The sequence below is a fragment of the Gopherus evgoodei genome, chromosome 9 (assembly GCF_007399415.2).
Source record: "Gopherus evgoodei ecotype Sinaloan lineage chromosome 9, rGopEvg1_v1.p, whole genome shotgun sequence".
Lineage (NCBI taxonomy): Eukaryota > Metazoa > Chordata > Testudines > Testudinidae > Gopherus > Gopherus evgoodei.
The window spans coordinates 7,772,084-7,797,191 of NC_044330.1; the positions used below are offsets into that span (position 1 = coordinate 7,772,084).

The 25,108-nt window shown below is 43.2% G+C and overlaps 1 protein-coding gene across 1 annotated transcript; it reads left to right on the plus strand.

The window, feature by feature from the left end:
- Window positions 1–243: 243 nt before the first annotated feature.
- Window positions 244–24,820, plus strand: LOC115658046 (cytochrome P450 2J5-like). Its single transcript, XM_030576507.1, has 9 exons — window positions 244–502; window positions 2,268–2,430; window positions 3,237–3,386; window positions 8,729–8,889; window positions 17,628–17,804; window positions 18,660–18,801; window positions 19,591–19,778; window positions 22,187–22,328; window positions 24,265–24,820. The coding sequence occupies exons 1-9, from the start codon at window positions 260–262 to the stop codon at window positions 24,441–24,443; spliced, it is 1,545 nt and encodes a 514-aa protein (XP_030432367.1). The 5' UTR covers window positions 244–259; the 3' UTR covers window positions 24,444–24,820.
- Window positions 24,821–25,108: the final 288 nt, after the last annotated feature.

The following is a 25,108-nucleotide window of genomic DNA, read 5'->3' on the forward strand; positions in this document are numbered from 1 at the left end:
CCAATAGCATGCAGCCCTGGTATCCATCCTAAATAGGAGAGTTTCTCACTGGAAAGAGAGATACGTCACACGTTTGGAGATCACAGAACAGGGTAGGTGTGGTTTGGCTAACTGAAATGGATCACATATTTCAAAAGTTTACTAAAATTGCCTTTGATACACTCTACACTTGCCAAACTAAGAGACGACACAACAGAGAGAGTGAGAGATGACTAGAAAGGGCAAAGAACTAGAACCTAACAGAAAGTGAGCTCAGTCTATGCAGCTCCAAAACAATTTTCAGAGAGATAGTGCCCAGGCAGAAAGGAAATTGATAACACAGCACGGTGAGATGTTGGGGATAACTGAGGTTTCAGTCGCTCTGATTGTGTTTCTCCTGATTGTGCAGTTTCTGAAGTTGCAATGGACACGTAGACGGCTTCCTCCTGGACCAACTCCCCTGCCCATTATTGGCAACTTATGGCTGCTGGACTTTAAACTTCAGCGAGAAGATCTTCTGAAGGTATTTATTTTAGTAGAATTCTGGACTTGACTGAAGTAGAGAGGCTTAGAATGATTCGAGTGGATTTAAAATTGGTATTGCACAGGAGTTACCTAATCATTTACAGGGTATTCCTCAGCCTGACTTAATCATTACTAAACACAAGAGACGTGGGGAACTGCATTGCTGGGAAAAAAGAATAATCACTTTCAATTGCTATATTTATTCTTTCCTTTTGCTGTTCTCGCTCTAAGACTGTCCAAATACGTATATTTATAATGTACAGACTTTATCATCACAAGCTCAGCGTGAAGCAGTGAAAGCCTGATCCAAAACGCATTGATCTCAATGGGAGTCTTTCCATTGCCTTCACTGGATTTTGGATCAAGCCCTATTGTTTCCAAAGTGGTTCTGAGACAATTTAGATATGCTGTTTTGCCAGAGGCAGAACAGGTTGTCGCTTCTCTGGTATTTCTTCCTGACTGCGAGTGGCACTAGGTAATAGATACAGAAGATTCAGCCTTCTTCTAAAAAGCAACTCATTATATTCTGCTGACGGTTGGGACTCACTCTCTGCTATATATATTGTGGGTATCTCATTCTATAAGGCATCCATGGCAGGACTTTTCTTGCAGAAGGCACTATGATATATTGGCACTGTGAAAGTAGAATGAATTATATTGTGAAAATAGAAAGGATTTAAAAAATGCTGTCTGTACCTTTAAGCAAAATTGTTGGAATGCTGCAATCCAGGTGTCAGGAATACAGACATTAACATAAAACAATTGCACCATTTAAGGGCAATTGGTGAAGTATTAGCCTTAGATCAATAAGAGTTAGTAAGGAAGTAGAATATGCATGCTGTACCCCAGGTGAATTTTACTGTTTTGCTTTCTTTGTCCTTTTGTCTAATTCCCGCTCTTTTATCTGTATAAATAAGATAGTTTGTGTCTTGCATGGTGCTCACATTATCTGGATGTTATTAGCAGAGCGCTGTGCTAATAAAATAGAGTGGTCTGACAAACTGTAAGTCCCAAATCTAACTTTAACAGCACAGATATCAGTGTAATGTCTCCAGGCTGTGAGAACTTTGATCTCCATGCCATAGCCAACTGTACACCCTAAAACAAAATTTTGCAATAACCCAGACAATTGGTTTTAAGATGGAGCAGGAAAAACTGTATTCCTGTTCTGCTGAAGTGCGATTCTCTTGAGAAACAGTTTAAATAATTACAACAGTAAGAAATTCAAGTCAAGCCAGTTTCAGGAGAAAATACAAGTCTGACCTGAGAAAAGGCAATGAGAAGGAAGGTAAGAAAAATCACAGGGAAGCAGTAAGAAAAGGAACAATGTGCAAAAATAGTTCTCTGCCTACATTGACATCAAGAGAAGCAAACACACACAATAATTTGCAATAAATGAAAACAAAAAGGAAAAAACAAATACAAAAAAAAAGAAAAATTAACAAGTGTCTGTTCATTCACTTTAACTTTGAGCTGATGTAATATTTTAGTAGAAGCTCTTTGGTTCTCCTTTTGCAGCGTTTTCCTTCTTGTTGAATGATGTTCTAATACTTAATATCCATGTTGCATAAAATGGAGTAGGACTGGCATTCCATACCCAAAGTGTGTTACATCAGGAGGCTAAATTCTGTTGTAAACTCTAATCCAATTCAGTCAGAGACAAATGGGTTTAGTCCAAGTTATAGAAAACATCCGAAAGAAGCCTTTTAACAGATCTGCTGGTTGCTATCAATTTTTCTGACTTATGGTTATCAACTCTCCAGTTAACCAACATCTATGGCAACATTTACACAGTGTGGATGGGACAGACACCTGTGATTGTACTGAATGGATACAAAGCAGTAAAAGATTGCCTTATCTCCCATTCAGAAGAGACTTCTGGACGGCCTCTCACCCCCTTCTTTAGGGATTTGATGGGAGAAAAAGGTAAAAGATAGTACTCTTTTGCAAGGAATAATATTGAAATATAAAGGTGGCATTCTAAGGCAGAGAATTCTTCCCCGATACTGTCTTACCATGGGGTACTTATACAGTTGGATAGCAAGGCTTCATTCAGAACTGCAATATTAAGAAAGAGAAAAACAGACCAAAAAAGGCAAATCTTGTAATTCTTACTCACATAACACATCACTGGCTCTGCTTCTTTTCTTTCCATAGGATTCGGAGAAAAATTTGCCTACCAAGTTGGCCTTAATTTGGCTTAATTTTAAAGAGGCTGTCTTCACATACAAACCCCCCCACAACTGACATGTATTCAAAGGTTTGCCTATAGAATTAAGCACATCTGACACACCAATAGATGAGTTATTCTATCTTCTCCAAAAGCTGCCATCATGGAGTTTCCAGGGATGTGACTATAAAAAGATATATAGTTATACTAATGGTGATAGAAACCCAAGTAACAGATCACAGCTCAAAATCTGTAAAGTATGTCATTGTTTCCTCTTACTAGAAAAATGCATCTTAATTTAAACTTGTCTTTTGAAGAGGGATAGCTCAGTGGTTTGAGCATTGGCCTGCTAAACCCAGGGTTGTGAGTTCAATCCTTGAGGGGCCCATTTAGGGAACTGAGGTAAAAATCTGTCTGGGGATTGGTCCTGCTTTGAGCAGGGGGTTGGACTAGATGACCTAATGAGGTCCCTTCCAACCCTGATATTCTGTGACCCAGATTTATATAAAAGGATGTCCTTCCTATCCTAGCAAAAGCATAATGGTGTTTCTATTGTCCTCAGGTATTTTCCTGACAAGCGGTCACACTTGGAAGCAGCAGAAACGCTTAAGCATGACATTTCTAAAGAGCCTGGGACTGGGTAAGAAAAGCCTGGAGCACCTAATACAGGAGGAGACCAGACACCTGGTGGAGGTCTTTGCAAGTCAGAAAGGTAAATTTTTGAAAGATTGAAATTTAAAGCTGTTCTCTATATACAAGACCAACTTGTTACACTGCTCTACAGCCAAAATGCTTCTGAAATAAATGTAGCCCAACTTTACTAATTCTGGGTCACTGAGAATGAAAATAATGCTTAAAAATTGTTGATTGGCTCTAGTTTTCAAGATTTGCTATTGGGTCAGTATATACGACCCTTGACTTGGGAATGGCAGAGGATAAGTGAGTTATAAAGGGAAAGGATCTCAATTTAAACCAGAAATGACTAAAATACATCTTTGACTGGATCTATGAATAAATCTATGACTGGGTTTGGACAGTACTTGCTTTTTAGGCAAAACAATGAATGATGCAATCTGAAGCTGGTATTGTGTCATACATGATATTAATTGCATCATGTTATTCCTAGAAGCCATGGATGATGCAATCATAACGAAGCTTACATCACTCTGCTGAACAAATTGCCCTATATCAGCTCTAGAAATCATACAGTGTCCTGCTCTCTTATTTGTCAGTGTTTGATTTTGCAAAGGGACATATTTCTGTTTAGCCAAAGTGAGCAGAGATGCCTCGTACTTGTGTGAACAGTGCAGATAACTTCTGCTATGTTTGTGGTGAAGTGACTTTTGCATCACAAAAGCGCAGTATAACCACTATGGTTAAGAAAGCCTATCACCTTTATTTTGGCTGCAAAATTGGAGATCAGGACAAGAGGTGGGCCCCACACATATGCTGCAACACTTGTGCAACAAATCTTCACCAGTGGTTGAACAGGAAAAGGAAATCTATGCCTTTTGCAGTGCCAATGATTTGGAGAGAGCCAACAGATCATACCAGCAATTGTTACTTCTGCATGGTCCCTCCAGTTGGGTAAGGTGTATCAAAGAAGAAAAAGTGGACTGTGCATTATCCAAACATTCCATCAGCTATAAGCCCAGTACCCCACGGAGAAGGACTGCCGGTTCCTGATGCTCCAGAATCATTCTCACTTGAGTCAGACGAGGAAGAGGAAGAGGATGAAACTTCTGGTCCTGAACCATCAATGTCACAGGACCCACATTTTCTCCCATCCTCCTCCTCTGAACCACACCTCATAACACAAGGTGAACTGAATGACCTTGTCAGGGATTTGGAACTATCCAAGAGTAAGGCAGAGCTGTTGGGCTCCAGACTCCAGCAGTGGAATCTCCTGGCAGGCTATCAGGGCAAATGGAGCCCATCAATGCTTACAGACTACTGCTGGACAGTGACAAGAAATGCTCCATTTAATGAATACAAGAGACAAGCCAAGAAGCGCCAAGTAGACACTGAATAGGACTAAACTATGTACATAATAGTTTTTTGCCTTTTGTTTCATAATAAATTTTATTTATATAACCCTTTTGCTGATTTTTAAAGTGTTACATAAACAGGACAGGTGAAATATTATCGTGTAAAGCAATCATAAACACATGAAAAGACCTAGGTTTACAATTTATGATTAAAACTCTACTATCTACACAATATACATAGACATAAAATGTAAAAACTTAAATATCTTAGAAACAGTAGCCAATCAGTTGTTTTAATTGTCATATTTGAATTCAGCACATCAAAATACATAATAAATATCACATTTTATCTCTGAAGCAGACGACTTCTCAAAAATTGTAGACCAGTGTTATCACTCCCACAGCCTAAGAGCACATCTGTTCTTGAATGATATAAAGATGATGCCTCGTGCTGGTGGGGACTGTTATGGGTTCTTAATTGTCTAAGTGAATGAAGCACTTTAGGAGCAGTGCTCAGGTTTGAGTGTACAGATTGACATTTAGCATTTTCTTTAAATTAAATACACAGAAAACAATATTTCTCATTCGTATCACTGTCCTATTGATAACATGGGGAGCTGGAACAATCCCTATCTTTAAAATTACCCAACACTTTCCATTACACAAAATTCTTGTGACTTTTTGCGAGAGGCTTTATAATTCCATTGCTTGCAGACCTTTGAAATTCGGCCAGGAGTGGACCCTCAGGCTAGAAACATGCCTTTCCCTTTTTCCATGAAATTTCATGCAGGCCTGGATGAAATATAAACAGCTGAAAATCACCATCTCCCTTCCCTCACTTGTGTTGTTCAGTAACATTGTGGCAGAATGCCAAGAGAATAATAACTGAACATAAATATTCTAAAAAGTCAGGTCTACACCACCAAAGAAGCAGCACCCCATGCTGTACAGGGAATGCCTAAATAGTCCTGTCGCTCAAGAGGCAGCAGTCTCCGCTGCAATGCTGCAGGTTCAGGTTACAAACCCTGATGATGTATGGGAGGAGCGGGTGGGACGGTTATTAATGCACATAATATAGCTTGCATTTTCCCTTTTTCCTTTAGAAGCGCCCCCCGGGAATTACACATTGAAAATCATATTAAAATCATAGTCATTTAGGTTGCAAAGTCAAGCACTTGAAAGATAGGAAATGCCAGAATTAAGATTACTGTTGGAACCTGAATTTTTCCCTTTCGTGAAAATTCATTATGAGAGCCTTTAATTACCTGATCATTCATACATACACACACACACACACAGAGGACCTTTATTCCATCTGGATGCACATGACAGTGAAATTAACACTGCCCAGGCAATCTTTAATCTAGCATTTGCTAACTTTTGAGCACTTCCCTTTGTCACCTAAACAACATTATTGCAATGCAGTTTTGTAGAATGTAATATCAATTTAGATTGAAGCCAGGTGTATATGAAATGAATAATATACCTTACCTTTTAATAATAGCTTTGGAAATGTGAATACTTGGAAATATTCCGCAAAGGCCCCAGTCCAACTCCCACTATATCTTCCACTGCATGCATCCGATGAAGTGGGTTTTAGCCCACGAAAGCTTATGCTCAAATAAATTTGTTAGTCTCTAAGGTACCACAAGGACTCCTCATTCTTTTTGCTGATACAGACTAACACGGCTACTACTCTGAAACCTGTAATCAATCAGTTTTTCCATCTCCTTTAATGGGAGCTGGATCAGGCTCTACAAGAGGAACGATGTAACAATCTTTTTCATTGACAAATGTACTTTTGACCCAGAGGAAAGCCTTGAGCTGAACCATGTTTGTCTTTATACTGTGATACAGCATGGCCAGAGGGCAGCAGGAGAGTGTGTGACGTTATTGATATAAACTGGGACCATATAGAACATGGTTTGCAATCAAGGTCCTGTAGTGGCACCAAATCCTATGTAAAGGGGGTCGTATAAGGTGTCTAAGACCAAGTTATGAGTTACTGGTTATGATTATGCTGTCTGTATATCTGTATCATTTTGTAGTTGAAGGTATAAGTATTGGCTCTATACTGTCTGTATTTCAAATTGGTGCTGCAGTTCTGCCAAACACTCCAGACAAGTTGGTGTTAGCTTTGCTTAGCCTGCTTGATGGCCCATTAAGGACCATCAGCTACACGATCGACCCATTGAGAGGACGCAGATACGCCTTGTGACTCAGCAAAGTATGCAAGGACTTGCCCATGTGACTCCAAACTCCATTTTGGTGTAAGAACAAAGAAGTGTTCTTACACCTAGAAGTGCCTATAAAAGGCTGATGCCTCATCTCCATCTTGTCTTCAATCCTGCTTCTTACCTCTGGAGGGACTTTGCTACAAACAGAAGCTCTGCACAAAGGACTGAATGACCCATCCCAGCTGGGGATGTTCTCCGGAGACTTGATTTGAACCTGCAGTTTACTCCATCACTGCTACAAGCCTGAACTAAGAACTTTGCCATCACTGTATGTAATTGATTCCATTTAACCAATTCTAGCTCTCATCTCTACCTTTTTCCCTTTATGAATAAACCTTCAGATTTTTGATTCTAAAGGATTGGCAACAGCGTGATTTGTGGGTAAGATCTAATGTGTATATTGACCTGGGTCTAGGGCTTGGTCCTTTGGGATCGAGAGAACCTTTTTCCTTTACTGGGGTGTTGGTTTTCATAACCATTTATCCCCAGGACGAGTGGCACTGGTGGTGATACTGGGAGACTGGAGTGTCTAAGGAAATTGCTTGTGTGACTTGTGGTTAGCCAGTGGGGTGAAACTGAAGTCATTTTTGTCTGGCTGGTTTGGTTTGCCTTAGAGGTGGAAAAACCCCAGCCTTGGGCTGTGACTACCCTGTTTAAGCAATTGGTCCTGAATTGGCACTCTCAGTTGGGTCCCGCCAGAACTGCATCGTCACAGAGTGTTAGCGGGGAGCCTTATTCCCTGCAAGTGGAGGAAGGTTTGTTATAGATTAAGTAGAGCACCTGAAGCCAGTCATGTGATAAAAACCCCCTGCTTCAGCCAGACAGTGTGGGAATTGGAACAGGACGGTTTGATTGGAGCAGAAAGCAGTTTGAAGGAGTTGGAGCAGAGAACAGTTTTGAAGAGAGACAAAAGGAAAGTTTGGAGGAGTGCTGTGGTGGGCTGAGAAATCCAAAAAAACCCTAGGTAAGGGGCACCTGGCTTGTGTAGAAGGAAGGCAAGAAGCCCCTTCCCAAGCTGAAGGGCAGGAGAGGGAAGTAGCCCAGAGGAAGGAACCGCTAGTTCAAAAGGTTCACCACAAACCTCAGGGCCCCTGGGCTGGGACCTGGAGAAGAGGGCGGGCCAAGGTCCCTCCCTCTCCACTCCCCTCCTCAAGGACACTAGTGGGGTAATTAAAATACCAGTTCAGAGGCAAGCAATGGCGCCCTGAAACCTTCCCCAAAGAAGAGAAAGCGTGAGACCCAGCATAACAGTACTGGCAATTTGCCACAATACTCTCTGAAAAAAATTAACTTAAGTTTTAAACGGCAACTGAGCTCCTGAAGTGATGGGTCATTTCAAACTTTGGAAGAAACTAGGACTTCGGCAGTAGAAAGGAAATATTAAAATTTCTGCCTAGAAACTTGAGCACCTATGCTCTTATTTCAATGCACGGCACAGTGGAAGCAAAAATGCAGTAATTCCACACAAAACAGGCCACAGACCAAACACGGAAACATAGATGCAAGGTTTCTTTCCTCTAAACATATTATATTCATCGTTCCATAGTTAAGGAGAAGGACTAAAAAAAAATAAATTTCAAGAATCTCTTCACAAATACCTTCAGTTCTTTTAGAAAAAGGGAGTCCTCTCTAGGTTCTAGTTCCTCTATTTAATGTAAACTAAACAGAATTCACTCCTTTCTAAAACGTCTCACTTATCTAAAAGTAGTTCAATGTCCTTTACGTTGTACAACTGTTAGTACTAGTGTACAGATTCCTTCATGGTCCTTGTTAACACTCCTCACCACAGTCCATTCAGTGGTTCTAACTAACATCTGCTGTATTTGCAGGGAAACCCTTCGACCCCCATACCCACATTGTCCATGCTGTCGCAAATGTGATTTGCGTTGTGGTTTTTGGCCATCGCTTCTCCAGTGAAGATGATTCCTTCAACGGGCTCATCAAAGCCATCTATTTTGTGATCTACTTCCAGTCCACTAACTGGGGCAGGGTGAGCTTTCCGTTATTCCGGTTCTTATCACTATAAAGTTTATCTGTGCTTCACCAGGAAAACCAGAGGGGTTAATGGTTACTGTATCTACATAGTACAGAGAGATGGACATCTACCACAGGACATAATTTCAAAAAGTGTTATGCAGGATTTTTGCTTATGAAGCAATAAATACACACTTCGTAAATTTCATGTCTTATTTATAGGACACCATCAGTAAATCATGTCACCCAAGACTTAAGTTATTAGTACAAATCATTACTTCTTTTGGCAGATTTTCAAATCATTTAATGTGTTTCAAAATCAAGAAATGTTTACATAAATGTGTGGGTCTTGAACCAGATTTCTAAATGCTAACACTAAACCTAACAAACACTCGCTTTTGGAATGCTGATTTCGTTCTTGGAAACCGAGACATAAAAGTACTGTTAATAAAATCCAAAACTTTGAAGCCCTGTCATTTTGAGCAGATTTCTGATCAGTCTCGCTCAAGATCTGATCTACAAATCCTAAATGTATGTTCTACATTGCAGTCTCTCTCTCTCAGAATTTATGTTTCAACTAATCTGCATGTATATTCTGTATGGATGGTGCTTTTTCTTCTCCCTTTAAGGCGAGAAGGAACCATCAAATCATCTAGCCAGACCTCTTATATGGACACAAGCCATAGAATTTCATCATGACCAAAACATATTTTTTAACTAGGGCTGTTGATTAATTGTAGTTAACTCACGAGATTAACTCAAAAAATTAATCATGATTAATCGCAGTTTTAATCACACTGTTAAACAATAGAATACCAATTGAAATTTATTAAATATTTTGGATTTTTTTTTTTTACATTTTCATAAATATTGTATTTTGGGTGGTAACTGAAATCAAGGTGTATATATTTTTATTACAATATTTGCATTGTAAAAATGATAAAAATAGTATTTTTCAATTCCTCATACAAGTACTGTAGTACAATCTCTATCATAGAAGTGCAGTTTACAAATGTAGATTTTTTTTGTTCCATAACTGCACTCAGAAACAAAACAATGTAAAACTTCAGAGCCTACAAGTCCACTCAGTCCTACTTCTTGTTCAGCCAATCACTAAGACAAACAAGTTTGTTTACATTTACAGGAGATAATGCTGCCATCTTATTTACAGTGTCACCAGAAAGTGAGAACAGGTGTTCACATGGCACTTTTGTAACTGACATTGCAAGGTATTTACATGCCAGATATGCTAAACATTCATATTCCCCTTCATGCTTCGGCCCCCATTCCAGAGGACATGCTTCCATGCTGATGATGCTCATTAAAAAAAAGTGTGTTAATTAAATGTGTGACTGAACAAATTGGGGAAGAATGGTATTTACCCGGATTCTGCCATAAATTTGATCATATAGCAGTCTCGAATGATGACCCAGCACACGCTGCTCATTTTAAGAACACTTTCACTGCAGATTTCAGAAAACGCAAAGAAGGTACCAATGTGAGATTTCAGCACTCGATCCAAGGTTTAAGAATCTGAAGTGCCTTCCAAAATCTGAGAGGCACAAGGTGTGCAGCATGCTTTCAGAAGTCTTAAGAGCAACATTCTGATGTGGAAACTACAGAACCCAAACCACCAAAAAAGAAAATCAACCTTCTGCTGGTGGCATCTGACTCAGGGTATGTCTACACTACAAAATGAGGTCGAATTTATAGAAGTCGATTTTTTTAGGAAGCAATTTTATACAGTCAATTGTGTGTGTCCCCACTAAGCACATTAAGTCAGAGTGCATCCACAGTACTGAGGCTAGCATCGACTTTCGGAGCATTGCACTGTGGGTAGCTATCCCACAGTTTCTGCAGTCTCCACCACCCACTGGAATTCTGGATTGAGCTCCCAGTGCCTGATGGGGCAAAAACATTGTCACGGATGGTTTTGGGTACATCATCAGTTGCCCATCCCTCCATGAAATCAATGGCAGACAATCATTTTGCGCCTTTTTTCCGTGTAGGCACCATACTGCTTTCAGCAGACGGTGCAGTAGGACTGCTAACCGTCGTCATCGAACGACCACTTCTGCTGCCACTCTGCTCTCCTGTTCTGGCCACAGACAGTGCAATAGGTCGGCAAACCTGGTCTTCCAACCACCACTTCCGCTACCATTCTGCTCTCGTGGCGGTCTCGCAGGTTCTCTATATGACCGTCATCTGCCGCTTCCGCTGCAACTCTGCTCTCCTGCTCTTGTCTTGCCATACCACAGCAAGCATGCAGCCCGCTCAGCTCAGCAAATAGACACCGCCGCTGTTGTGTCCTGGCAGCAGATGGTGCAGTAGGTCTGTAAAACTTGTCTTCCAACCACTGCTTCTGCTGCCACTCTGCTCTCCTGCAGATGCCATACCACGGTAAGCATGGAGCCCACTCAGATCACTGCTGCAGTTATGAGCATTGTAAACACCTCATGCATTACCCTGCAGTATGTGCAGAACCAGAACCTGCAAAAGCAGGTGAGGAGGCGATGGCAGCGCAGTGACGAGAGTGGTGAGGACATGGACACAGACTTCTTTCAAAGTATGGGCCATGGCAATTTGGACATCCTAGTGGCAATGGGGCAGGCTTATGCCATGGACCGCCTATTCTGGGCCCAGGAAACAAGCACAGACTGCTGGGACCACTTAGTGTTGTGGGTCTGGGTTGATTACCAGTGGCTGTGAAACTTTCATATGCATAAGGCCACTTTCGTGGAATTTTGTGATTTGCTTTCCCCTGCCCTGAAGTGCAAGAATACCAAGATGAGAGCAGTCCTCACAGTTAACAAGCGAGTGGCGATAGCCTTCTGGAAGCTTGTAATGTCAGTCAGGAATCAATCTGGAGTGGGCAAATCTACAGTGGAGGCTGCTGTGATCCAAGTAGCCAACGCAATCACTGAGCTGCTGCTATCAAGGGTAGTGACGCTGGGAAATGTGCAGGTCATAGTGAATGGCTTTGTTGCAATGGGATTCCCTAATTATGATGGGGCAATAGATGGAACACATATCCCTATCTTGGGACCGGACCACCTTGGCAGCCAGTACATAAACCGAAAAGGGTACTTTTCCATGGTGCTGCAAGCACTGGTGAATCACAAGGGACGTTTCACCAACATCAACGTGGGATGGCTGGGAAAGGTACATGATGCTTGTATCTTCAGGAACTCTGGTCTGTCTGAACAGCTGCAGCAAGAGACTTACTTTCCAGACCAGAAAATAACCGTTGGGAATGTTGAAATGCCTATAGTTATCCTTGGGGACCCAGCCTACCTCTTAATGCCATGGCTCATGAAGCCATACACAGGCACCCTGGACCAAAGTCAGGAACTGTTCAACTATAGGCTGAGCAAGTGCAGAGTGGCAGTAGAATGTGCATTTGGACGTTTAAAAGCGCACTGGGGCAGTTTACTGACTTGCTTAAACCGCAGTGAAACCAATATTCCTATTCTTATTACTGCTTGCTGTGTGCTCCACAATATCTGTGAGAATAAGGCGGAGATGTTTATGGTGGGGTGGGAGGTTGAGGCAATTCGCCTGGCCCCTGATTACATACAGCCAGACACCAGGGCAGTTAGAAGAGCACAACAGGGCGTGCTGCACATCAGAGAAGCTTTGAAAACCAGTTTCATGACTAGCAAAATTACGTTGTGAAAGTTCTGTTTGTTTCTCCTTGATGAAAACCTGCCGCCTTGGTTCATTCTACTTCCCTGTAAGTCAGCCAAGACCTCCCACCTTCAATCACCACTTGCAGAGGCAATAAAGTCATTGTTGTTTCAAATTAATGCATTCTTTATTAATTCATCACACAAAGAGAGGGATAACTGCCAAGGTTGCCCAAGAAGGGTGGGGGAGAAAGGAAGCACTGGGTGGGATTGGATAGGAGGGGAGGAGGGAAGGACAAGGCCATACTGCACTTAAAAACTTATTGAATGCCAGCCTTCTATTGCTTTGATAGTCCTCTGGGGTGGAGTGGTTGGGTACGCGGAGCCCCCACCCCGTCCACGTTCTTGGGCGTCTGGGTGAGGAGGCTATGGAACTTGGCAAGGAGGGCGGTTGGTTACACAGGGGCTGCAGCGGCAGTCTCTGCTCCTGCTGCCTTTCCTGCAGCTCAGCCATACGCCGGAGCATATCAGTTTGATCCTCCAGTAGCCTCAGCATTGCATCCTGCCTCCTCTCATCACGCTGCCGCTACCTCGCCTCTTGCTCCTGCCACCTGTCCTCTCACGCGTCCCTCCTGTCCTCGTGTTCATTTTGTGTTTTCCTGAACTCTGACAGTGTCTGCCTCCATGCATTTTGCTGAGCTCTTTCAGTGCGGGAGGACTGCATGAGCTCAGAGAACATTTCATCGCAGGTGCGTTTTTTCTGCCTTCTCATCTGTGCTAGCCTCTGGGACAGAGATGATAGGGGGAGTGTTGAAACATTTGCAGCTGTGAGAGGGAAAAAAAAAAAGAGAGTAGTATTTACAAAGACATTTTTTTAAGAGAACAATGGGTAGACTCTTTCACGGTGAACCAAGCTGTTAACATTACATAGCACATGTGCCTTCGGTACAAGGTCGCATTTTGCCTCTTCTATTGAGGGCCGGCTGGTTTGGTGTGAAAGATCACACACGCAGGGCCGGGCAACAGAATTTGGCTAGCAGGCAGCCATGGCAAGCCACAGTCTTTTGGCTTCTCTAACCTTCATAACACGTGGAAATGGTTTCAAACAGCAGCGTCCTCATTTCCCATACAAAGCACCCGTTGGGTTGGCCATTTAAAAGGAGGGGCTGCAGTTTTTGGGTTAACGTGCAAAACAAACCCAATTAACACCCCCCCCCATACCCAGTTCTCTGGGATGATCACTTCACCCCTCTCCCCTCCACGTGGCTAACAGCGGGGATGATTTCTATTCAGCCACATGCACACAGCCCAGCAGGAATGGCCGCCTCTGAATGTCCCCTTAATAAAATTCCCCTATTTCAATCAAGTGACCATGAATGATATCACTCTCCTGAGGATAACAGAGAGATAAAGAATGGATGTTGCTTGACTGCATTGCACTAGCTGTACTGGCCACAAATGCATCCCAAGTCTTCAGGGTAAATTAATCATTGAAACAGGCTTGCTTTTAAACCATGTATTATATTTACAAAGGTACACTCACCAGTGGTGTCCAGGTCCAGGGGCCCACCTTGCAAGGGTATTGTTTCCAGGGTGATATACAGTTCCTGGCTGTTGGAGAGAATGGTTTCTCTGCTTGCCTGCTGTGCGCTAAACCTCCTACTCTTCATCTTCCTCCTCATCCCCAAAATCCTCATCCCTGTTGCGTGAGACTCCCACCTTGCAGGAGTCCACAAATAGGGGTGGGGTCACCCCTAGAATTGCATGCAGCTCATCATAGAAGCGGCATGTCTGGGGCTCTGACCTGGAACGGCCATTTGCCTCTTTGGTAGGCTTGCCTGAGCTCCTTAAGTTTCACGCGGCACTGCTGCGGATTCCTGTTATAGCCTCTGTCCTTCATGCCCTTGGAGATTTCTTTCAAATATTTTGGCATTTTGTCTTTTGGAATGGAGTTCAGATAGCATGGATTCATCTATCCATACAGTAATCAGATCCAGTACCTCCCATTCGGTCCATGCTGGAGCTCTTTTGCAATTCTGGGACTCCATGGTCACCTCTGCTGATGAGCTCTGCATGGTCACCTGTGCTGATCAGCGTGTTACACTGGCCAAACAGGAAATGAAATTCAAAAGTTCTTGGGGCTTTTCCAGGCTATCTGGCCAGTGAATCTGAGTTGAGAGTGCTGTCCAGAGCAGTCACAATGGAGCACTGTGGGATAGCTCCTGGAGGCCAATACCATCGAACTGTGTCCACACTACCCCAAATTCGACCCGGCAACGACTATTTCAGCACTAATCCCCTCGTCAGGGAGGAGTACAGAAATCAATTTTAAGAGCCCTTTAAGTTAACAAAAATGGCTTTGTCATATGGACGGGTGCAGAGTTAAATTGATCTAACACTGCTAAATTCGGCCTAAACTTGTAGTGTAGACTAAGGCTCAGATAATAAACATGAACATATGTCAGTCCGCATTGCCTTGGATTGTTATTGAGCAGAACCCGTCATCAGCATGGACGCATGTCCCCTGGAATGGTGGTTGAAGCATGACAAGACATCCTTAGCGCATCTGGCACGTAAATATCTTGTGATACCGGCTACAACAGTGCCATGTGAATGTCTAGTCTCACTTTCAGGTGACATTGTAAACAAGAAGCAGGCAGCATTATATCTCCTGCAAATGAAAAACCTGTTTGTCTGAGTGACTGGCTGAACAAGAAGTAGGACTCAGTGGACTTGCAGGCTCCAAAAATAAAACAATGTAAAATTTTAAATGCAGGGGTTTTGTACATAATTCTACCTTTTCAAGTTCACCATTCATGATAAAGAGATTGCACTACAGTACTTGTATTAGGCAAATTGAAAAATACTATTTCTTTTGTTTTTTTATAGTGCAAATACTTGTGATCAAAAATAAATATAAAGTGACTACTGTACACTCTGTATTCTGTGTTGTAATTGAAATCAATACATTTGAAAATGTAGAAAATATCCAAAATATTTAAATAAAAGATATTCTATTATAGTTTAACAGTGTGATTAATCGCGCGATTAATTTATTTAATCGTTTGACAGCCCTATTTTAAATATCTCAGAAGTTTATCTGTTTATTGGGCTATGTTGCCTTTCTGGCATTCTAGCATTCATTGATAGTATTTTGGGGTACCCTGAAGCCTTCAAGTAGGGGTGCTTCAGAAATTAAAGCATAAATGTAAGTGAACTCTGCAGAAGTTGCTCTGTTTACAGCCCTAGAGACCAAAATCCTCTATCCACAGACAAAACTCTGCATAAGCAATGTAAAAGAAAGCTTCCCACAAATGACTTCCTAACAGTGCAACTCATCTCTGTTTTAGAGGGAACACATCTACTTCAGCCTTGATACCCACTCAGTCCTCAGTCTCTTTAGTGAGGAGGTTAAACAGGGTAACAATTGTCAGCATGATTTTATAGTATAGGCACTGCACCTTCTCCCTAGTAACTAGACTAGCTAGGAGTACACCACCAGCTCATTACATATAAGTCACTGAGCAGATGTCTCCTCTCTGCAGCTTCTGGTCAACACGTTCTTGCTCTCTATGGGTCTGTTTACACGGCAGTAAAACAGCCAAAGCTGGCCTGTCAGCTGAGTCAGGCCTGTGGGGCTCAGACTGCAGGGCTATAATATTGCAGTATAGGTGTTTGGTCTGAAGCCCAGGCTCTAAGACCCTGCAATGGGGGAGGGACCCAGAGCCCAGGCTCCAGCTCGAGCCCCAATATCTGCACTGCAATTTTACAGCCCCGCAGTCTGAGCCCCGTGAGCCTGAATTAGCTGATAGTGATGAGCCAAGGGTGTTTTATTGCAGTGTAGATGTAACTTAAAAAACAGTCCAAAGCTCCACGACAAAGACTGTGGTCAGCAAATGTGCCCCTCTGGCACAAGGGAATACTCACCATCTGGGGGTGATCTGTGTCACGGAGTCCCCGGGCAATGCTCTGGAACTGCTCCCTCATAAAGCCAGCCAGGACTCTGGTGAAGTCTCTGTGAGCAGACTGTCTCCAGGGCACGAAACTCACATGGCTTCACCTTCCTGGGTCTGACCTTGGAGCATTCAGCATCCTCTGCCCCTCTGTGCGCTTCCCACAGCGAGTCCGCCCAGGTGGGGTCCTGGGGAAGCCAGAGGGTCCTGCACCCCGTGACTCTCAGCCAGCCAGTAAAACAGAGGTTTATTAGATGACAGGAACATGGTCTAAAACAGAGCTTGTAGGTACAGAGAAGAGGACCCCTCAACCGGGTCCATTTTGGGGGGCAGTGAGTCAGACAACCAAGTCTGCCCCTCACTCACATCCCCAGCCAGCCCCAAACTGCCTCACCCTCCAGTCCCTCCTCCTCTAGGCTTTGTCCCTTTCCTGGGTCAGGAGGTCACCTGATTCCTTTGTTCTCCAACACCTTTAGCTATCACCTTGCAGGAGGAAAGGGTCCAGGCCATTTGTTGCCAGGAGACAGAGTGTCAGCCATTTCTGTACACTGGCCCTTTGCTCTGCAACAATTACACCCCCTTATCCCACCGCCTAGAGACTTAAGAAATGCATAAGGGAAACTGAGGCGCCCCTACAGTATTCAGAGAAAACATTAAGAACAGTCCCAGTTTGTCACAACCTGAGACTGTGGATTGAATTCCACCAGGCACTAAGGACCATGACAGACCTAACTACTTTCCGCACCTAATGCAAGGTGCATTTCTTCAACCTGGCCTTCTCTTCCTAAACAGAGAGCAACAAGTATATTTACATATATAAAAGAAACACCCTTCTGAAATAAGACACTCCAGTGCACATGCTTCTCCCTCTGGGGAGAGAATGAGAGAACAAACTACATGATAGGTGTGCAGACACGTTGTTTAATGAACTGGAGAGCACTCAGATACTACCATGAATAAGCACAGTATAAAAATATACAGAACAAAACATCAGTCTAATCCAGATCAGAAGTGACGACTTAAAGCAGAGGTTAAAGATTTCATATTCCTATTAGAAATATAAACCCTCCGTCTCTTCATGCTTTTATTTAAGTTTTCATGACACTTTAAACTCCCTCAGGTTCACTTGCTTATATCAAAGAACTCACATCATCTCCCCTATGTTTTACCCATAGGTGTATGATGCTTTCCCATGGCTTATGCATTATATCCCAGGACCTCACCAGACAGTGTTTGCGTACAATGATTTTATGCACAATTTAGTTAAGAATGAGATCCGAGGTCATCAGAAGAGATGGAAAGATGACGACCCACAGGATCTCATTGACTTCTACCTGGCTCAGATAGCAAAAGTAAGCACTCGTACTCTGTATAACACTAGCTTCTCTTTAGCCTGGCCTCACTGTCCACCGCAAAGAGACTTCATTTAGCAACGCTTCAACTATTTTATAGATTACTATTTCAAATCTTCCTGTAATTTGGGACTTCAGAAGTGTTTTTGGTATTTTCCCCATTTGTTGGACATTTCATGAGAAGTTTTCATCAAGCAACAATGTAACAGAGTTGGCTGCCTCCCATGAGCCCCCTTTTGGCTAGGGGTGGTGCTGCAATACCCAGCCTCAGTTTCCACTCTTGGTTCCTCAAACTCAAAAGAGGCTTTCACAAGTCCAATAACAGCACTTCTTTGGGCTGATTTTAACATAAAGTTCCAAAACAAACACAAAAGCGTTTCCACTCAGCCTCAAGCTGGGCAGAGCCCCTCTTTGCTGTGGTATTGTCTCTTCCTCTGTTCTCTAAGCCACTGGAGAAGACACAAGGCCTGGCCTCCTTCTTGGTCTCTCCCCTAAAGGAAAACAAAAACTTCCAGATGGGTCTTTCTACCTAGCCCCAAATCCCTTCCCCAGGAACCACTACAGGAGAGAAATACTCTCCCTGAAGCTTCATTCTGTAGCCCCCATCCATTTGGCCACCCACAAGCCTCCGTTTTTCTACCCCCACAGAGGTTTGATTTAGTCACTCACCTGCCTGTGACATGGCTTGATTCAGTCTCTCCACCAGGGGAAGGCAAATTAGCTGTCACAGATGGGCTAAGACCTACATCTCTTTAGAAGGGCCAGCCAACCTGTGAAAAATATGTTAATTACTACATAGTCAACAGTACTGCTGTAGAACCTTCTGCTTTCAAATCTTGTGATTGTTACCTTCAGACCAAAGATGACCCCACATCCACCTTTAATGAAGATAACATGGTTCAGACTGTGGTTGATCTTTTGCTGGGAGGGACAGAAAGCACAACTATCACCCTGTGCTGGGCACTCCTCTATATGCTGCAATACCCAGATATCCAAGGTGGGTGAATGCGCATCAAAGGGACACACATGAAAGTCTGCACATTGTTACTAAACAAATATTAGCTCAGATTAACAGTGTGCTGTAAAATAAAGTGACTTGCCTGCAATAAACAACAGTGGTCAGCTATTAATATCTAACAACAGTTCAGAAAGGAGAATTTAATCTATGAAATATCATGAAAGGAAATGGAAATGTGCTGTCGCCCCACCAGCTGCCTGAAATGCAACACCAGCAGATGCTTGTATAGGCTATGGTCTCCCCCTTCACACTAAGACAATAGCAAGGGGAGAAAGCAGGCTAAAGCAGCAATTTCACAGGTAAAACAAGCATATTCTCTCTAATACTTTCTCATTGCCAAAGTAGAAACAATGAACAGAACCTAAAAATTTACCTAATCTGGCACATATTTATAACTTTCCTGTCAAAAGATATGGTGAATATAATAGGAATATGTCAATGTGCCTCATTTCATCTAGATGGGAATACGCAGGCACTTCTGTAAAGATGAATTTGAAAGAGAAGTACCATTTGAGAAATTACCTTGAGCTCTGGGGACACGCGCCTTCTCTCTAAAGATCAACTTCAAACCAATGCAGGGATCAAACCACACTCCAAAGCATCTCATGGCAACATATTTTATAAAACCCTGGATTGTATATGTCCAGTCAAGGGATACATAGCAAGTTAACACAGCTTTGTAAAGAGATGGGCATATTGAAAAGAAAATCAGAAAAAGGGACGAAAAATATTCATCGGTTATAAATAAAAGCAAGTATTTCTTTGCAGAGAAAGTCCAGAAGGAAGTAGAGACTGTCCTGGAACCTTCCCAACTAATCTGCTATGAGGACCGGAAGAAACTGCCTTACACAAATGCTGTGATTTATGAAATCTTGCGCTACAGCAACATTACTTCTGTTGGGCCTCCTCGACAGTGCCTGAAGGATATAACAGTGCTGGGGTTTCCCATTGAAAAGGTATAGTGGTATTCTCCATCTTACTAACCCCTGCTTCTTTTGCATCATTATTACTAAGGGCATGTCTACTCTACAGACGTACGTCAACCTAGCTTCAGTCAACTTACAAGCACTTGTACAGTCTACAGTACAGATTTACAGCCGTAATTACTGCAATGGCCGATGTCCACATTACCCTCCTTCTGCTGGTGGCATGCGTCCTCACTAGAAGCACTTCCACTGACTGAACAGGGGCAGTACAGGGGGGCTGAGAGCCAGGACTCTCAGCTCCCTGCAGCTCCCCACTGGGAGCCCAGCTGCCCCAGACCCTGGGCTCCCCACTCCCAGCTGGTTGTGGAGGCCAGCCGCCCAGGCTTCTTGCCTCACCGCTCACAGCTGGAAGCAGGGGGCAGCTGCCTGGGCTTCTGGGCTCCCTGAGCAGGAAGCCTCCAGGCAGCAGCGCAGCTGGGAGCAGGGGGCAGCTGGGCTCTAGCTGTCCAGCTTTCTTGTCAATTTCACCGCTCCAGCATGGAGCTATAAAATTAACAAGACAGTCAACAGCCACTGTGGCATCCTAACTACACCAACATAAGCCTGATACCTCTCGTGGGGTGCAGTTATGTCAGTATAGTAGGGCATTACATCAGTGAGTGTGGTGTGTACACTGACATCAGTAGGTCAATGTAAAGTGCCTTTCATCCACCTAATTGTGTGGCGCAGACCAGGCCTAAGTATTCAAGTTACACTCATGCCTAGCAATCCTAATCAAGGATTGGGGCACTACTGTGGTAAGAACTTCAGAAAAATAGCAAAGACGACAGCCCTTGCCCCAGAACATTTTGAGTCTACACATGACTGAAGGGGGAAGGGATAGCTCAGTGGTTGAGCACTGGCCTGCTAAACCTAGGGTTGTGAGTTCAATCCTTAAGGGGGCCATTTGGGGAACTGGGGTAAAAATCTGGGGATTGGTCCTGCTTTGAGCAGGGGGTTGGACTAGATAAGCTCCTGAGGTCCCTTCCAAGCCTGATATTCTATGACACAAGACAGAACAGGCAAATAGGCTGGGAGTAGAAAAATGAACATAGATTTGCAGAAGTAGTCTGGGCATCACAGCATAGAGTAAGTTTTAACGGTGGGGGGAAAGGGTAGCGTGCTTTATGAATTTGATTGAGAATTTTCCCCCACACATATGAGACGATCGTAGGAAAAAGCACAGAGGCGTTTGAGGGAGATCATGATTAAGGCAGCCATCACCGGCAAAGCGAAGGCAGGTGCCAACAGTTCAATATGCCAGTAGATCTTACAGAGAGCCCCACCCTAACTGGTGAAGGGCCAGAAATGCAAAGACAAGGAGCTAGTATCTGATGTGATAGGGTAGAGGGACCCAGCAAAGAAATGGAAAGAGACGGCTGATGTGGTTAGAGTGACAATCCGAGTAGCAGAATTCTGAATACACTTGAGAGGGACAATGTAGCTGGCACTGAGGCCAGGGAGGAAGAGATTATAGGGCTCGTGGCATAAAATGATGAGATTATATGACAGTCTAGACACCGACAAGGCCAAATCTCTGAAATATTATATTGGTGGCAGGAGCAAGTCTTGGCTGCAGCCTACATTTGTGGGTTTGGAGAGAAGGCCAAATTGATGATAACATCCAAATTATGGTCTTGCAGTGATTTGGAGGGTGGTGGCGTTATCCACAGTAATGGAGTAAATGGAGAAAAGAGAAGGCCAAAACTCAGTTTTGACCATGTTGAATTGAAGGTTCCAGCTGGACATCCATGAAGAAATGTCAGAAAAGCTGCCTCAGATGTAGAACTGGATGGAGAGGAACTCAAAGCAGTGGTTACAGAAGGCATAGTCTATAAATGTGGAGGTGGAGGGGAGTGGGACAAGGAGACTGTAATAGGAGAGGAAAGTGGGGTCAAGGTTAGATTTTTTTCATGATAGGGAAGAGAAAAGCATGCAATTATCGAGAGGAGTGGGTGATTAAGAGAGAGCAAGGAAGAGGGTGAATGGGGTGAAGGGAGATATGGAGGTAGGGTGGGATCGGGCTGCTGGGGCAGCTAGACGGATTAAAGGAGGGCAGATGAGAAACCTCTGTGTCAGTAACAGAGGAAAAGGAGAGAGTGTGATAAAAGGAAAGAGAGGGCAGGAAGAGGAGAGGTCACATAAGATCTTGTCAATTTGCAAGAGAACATTTGAGTACAGTACTATCAGATGTGACCCTGGAGAACCACGCTGATAAACAGAGAAATGAGGCTAGACAATCTCTGAGCCACACTGCTGCTGTAAAAGGGCATAGCCCTGTTGATGTCAATGAAGCCACACTGGTTTACACATGCTGAGGACCTGCTCCTGTTTTCTCTGCGTAGCTAATGAAGACTAATTCACAAAAAGAAGACAATTAAGTTTTGCTTCTTTTTCAGGGAACAATTGTATTGCCAAACTTACACTCTGCTGTATATGATTCTGAACACTGGGAGACCCCATGGAAGTTTAACCCGAGTCACTTTCTCGATTCAGATGGCAACTTTGTAAACAATGAAGCATTCTTACCTTTCTCAGCAGGTATGTCATTGGCATCTAAATCTGGCTAGTCTGTATATCTCACTTTGAGAGCTAAGGAAAGTATAGGTTCCTAAAGTTAAAATAAAATGGATTATGAATGACTCAGGCAAAATTATCTTACTAATAAACAGCAGGGATTTAGGTCAGGGGTTCTAATGTAATAGACACAAAAAAGTTATGCGTCTGTCCAGCACTTCACACCTACACATAATCACATTGAAGATGCATACAGACGCCCCCCAGGAGATGCAAACCCAACTTACGCAAATCCGCATTTACGGAAAAAGTTCCGCAATCTAGAAATAGGTTTTTGTTGTTGGTTTTTTTTTGGCGCATAATTGTCAGATATACGCTTCCAATTTATGCAGAATTCAAGTTATGCAATAGCCAGGACCCAAGCAGTGTGAGTGCCACTGAAAATCAGCTCACGTGCCACCTTCGGCACACGCCATAGGTTGCCTACCCCTGGATTAGACAAAGAAACAGACAAAAGGTACTGAGGAATTAGCCCTGCAAGTATGCACGTCAGATTGATCTGGCAATCACATTGGAAACAAAAGCAGTACAGAGCAGCAATCAGGTCACAGTAACTTGAGATTTAATTGTAAAAATAAATAAAAATACTGACAGAGCAACCGGTCACCCAGACAGAATGTTAATTGGTCAGCAGCAATGTGAAAAATGATTGAGGGTTCAGTGTAGGTGACAGATTAACTATGAATTTATCATATCATGCTGTGGCAATAAAGGCAAATACTATCCTGGGAAATATATACAGTAGTCACATCGAACAAACTGTGCAGATCCGGCAATCATGTATGCAAACAGGCACTCACACAACTGCAGAAAGACAATCGAGATAACTGCTTAAAAATTGGGCATGGCAAGTTTTCTTTTTTGATTTACACAGATTACATCATAGAAAGACAGAAGTGGGTATGTCGAGGTACATTCTGAAGGTACATCGCCAGGATAAAACATTGACAGTAACTGGAGTTGTAGAGTTATCTTCCTATGCACTTCCTCAAAACGTTACCCCATGATTTTTTTCCAAAGTGAAAAGAGTCTAGTGGATACAAGGTTCCTCAGAACTTAACTCTTAAACTGAAGTGTTTTGTAATTGGCACAGAACGGGGGACAGGAAAGGCAAGAGACTGACGGTGCGACTTCATCACTGTAAATATACCATGGTGACAGGCTATGCCTATACTTAAGAGCTGGGGATGCAATTTCCATCTTAGGCCGATATATCAGCACTAGCTCTGAGCGAGCTAGCACACTACAAAGAGAGTGTAGATGAGGCAGCACCAGTGATGGGTGGCGCTAGCTGCTCCGAGTACGCAAGCATCTGAGATGCTAGCTATATACATGGGGCACCTAGCCCTTCTTGCTGGTCCCACTGTGGAAGCCACGCTTTATTTTTAGTGAGCAAGCATGGGCATGTCTCTGCGACCTCCCTATAAATTACATCCCTGGCTCGTAGCATAGACATACCCAGGGCCTGATATATGTCTAGCAGCTCTCAGCTAAAGAAAAGTACATAGATCAGTGGTCCCCAACCTTTTCGTCTGGCAGGAGCCAGACGAAGGACCATGGCGGCGGTCGAGCATCCGCGGAAATGCCACCAAATTTCTGCGGTATTTTGGCGATGACACCTCTCGATGACGTTGCTTGTCGGTGGCAAGCGGCGTCATCAAGAGGCGTCGCCGCTGAAATGCCTCAGAAATTCAGCAGATGCTCGACCACTGGCCAGGAAGCGGGTGTATTTAGATGCGCCCGCGGGCACCGCGTTGGGGACCCTGACATAGATTATGTCCCCCTGAGGCAACTTCTCACCAAAAGACTCAGTAGAATTTTGTTTGGAAATTCACTTTTCTCTGACTCACACTGCGCAATCACTTGTAGGAGCAATTCCCTTCTCTTGTTCCTTCTGTAGGGATTCGGATGTGTTTGGGGGAACAGATGGCAAGAATTGAGCTCTTCATCTTTTTTGTCAACCTGCTGCGGGCGTTCACATTCCAGCTTCCAGAGGGAGTGAAGGAAGTCAATCTGAATTATATTTTAGGGTCTATATTGCATCCACATCCATATAAGCTTCGTGTGGTTCCACGCTAGTCTGAAATGAACCATAAAGTGGAGGTGATTCTGTCAGGGATTTTCTTTTAATATCTGTCTTGTGCTTTAGCTTAGTCTTATTTGATCATTCAGTATTGTGACAGTGGATGGAGATATTTTTATTTAGGAACTTAGTAAATTTTAACTTTTAAAAAATAAACGAATATGCCAAAGATCAAGAGATCTTCAGTGTACACAAGTGCAAGGTAACACGTCTTGGAAAGAATTATCTAAACTATTTCTACTCAGCAGAGATACTGATGAACTAGGTGTAGTACTTTAGAAAAGATCTGTGCATTACCAGGCAGCGCTTACTAGAGATACCTGCTCAATGTGCTAATAAGATGTTAGACTGTATTACAAATGAGACAATAACAGCAGAAAATGAAATGGCATATGAATAGGTGATTCAGTCCCATCACTGCTGCACAATTGTCCAGATACAATAAATATGCATTATTTTAACTGAACTTCAGTGTTTACCATTCACTCGTCTGTGTTCACAAAACGTCTCTTCTCTCCTTCAAAAATCCATTTAACATGTTTTTATCCACAGGCTACCAGTGTACTTTGGGTCCTCTTTCCTTTTACTCTCTTTGGGAGGACTACTCACAGTAGCAAAGTTAAGTACACACACGTCTGCAGTATTAGGGCCTCTCACAATC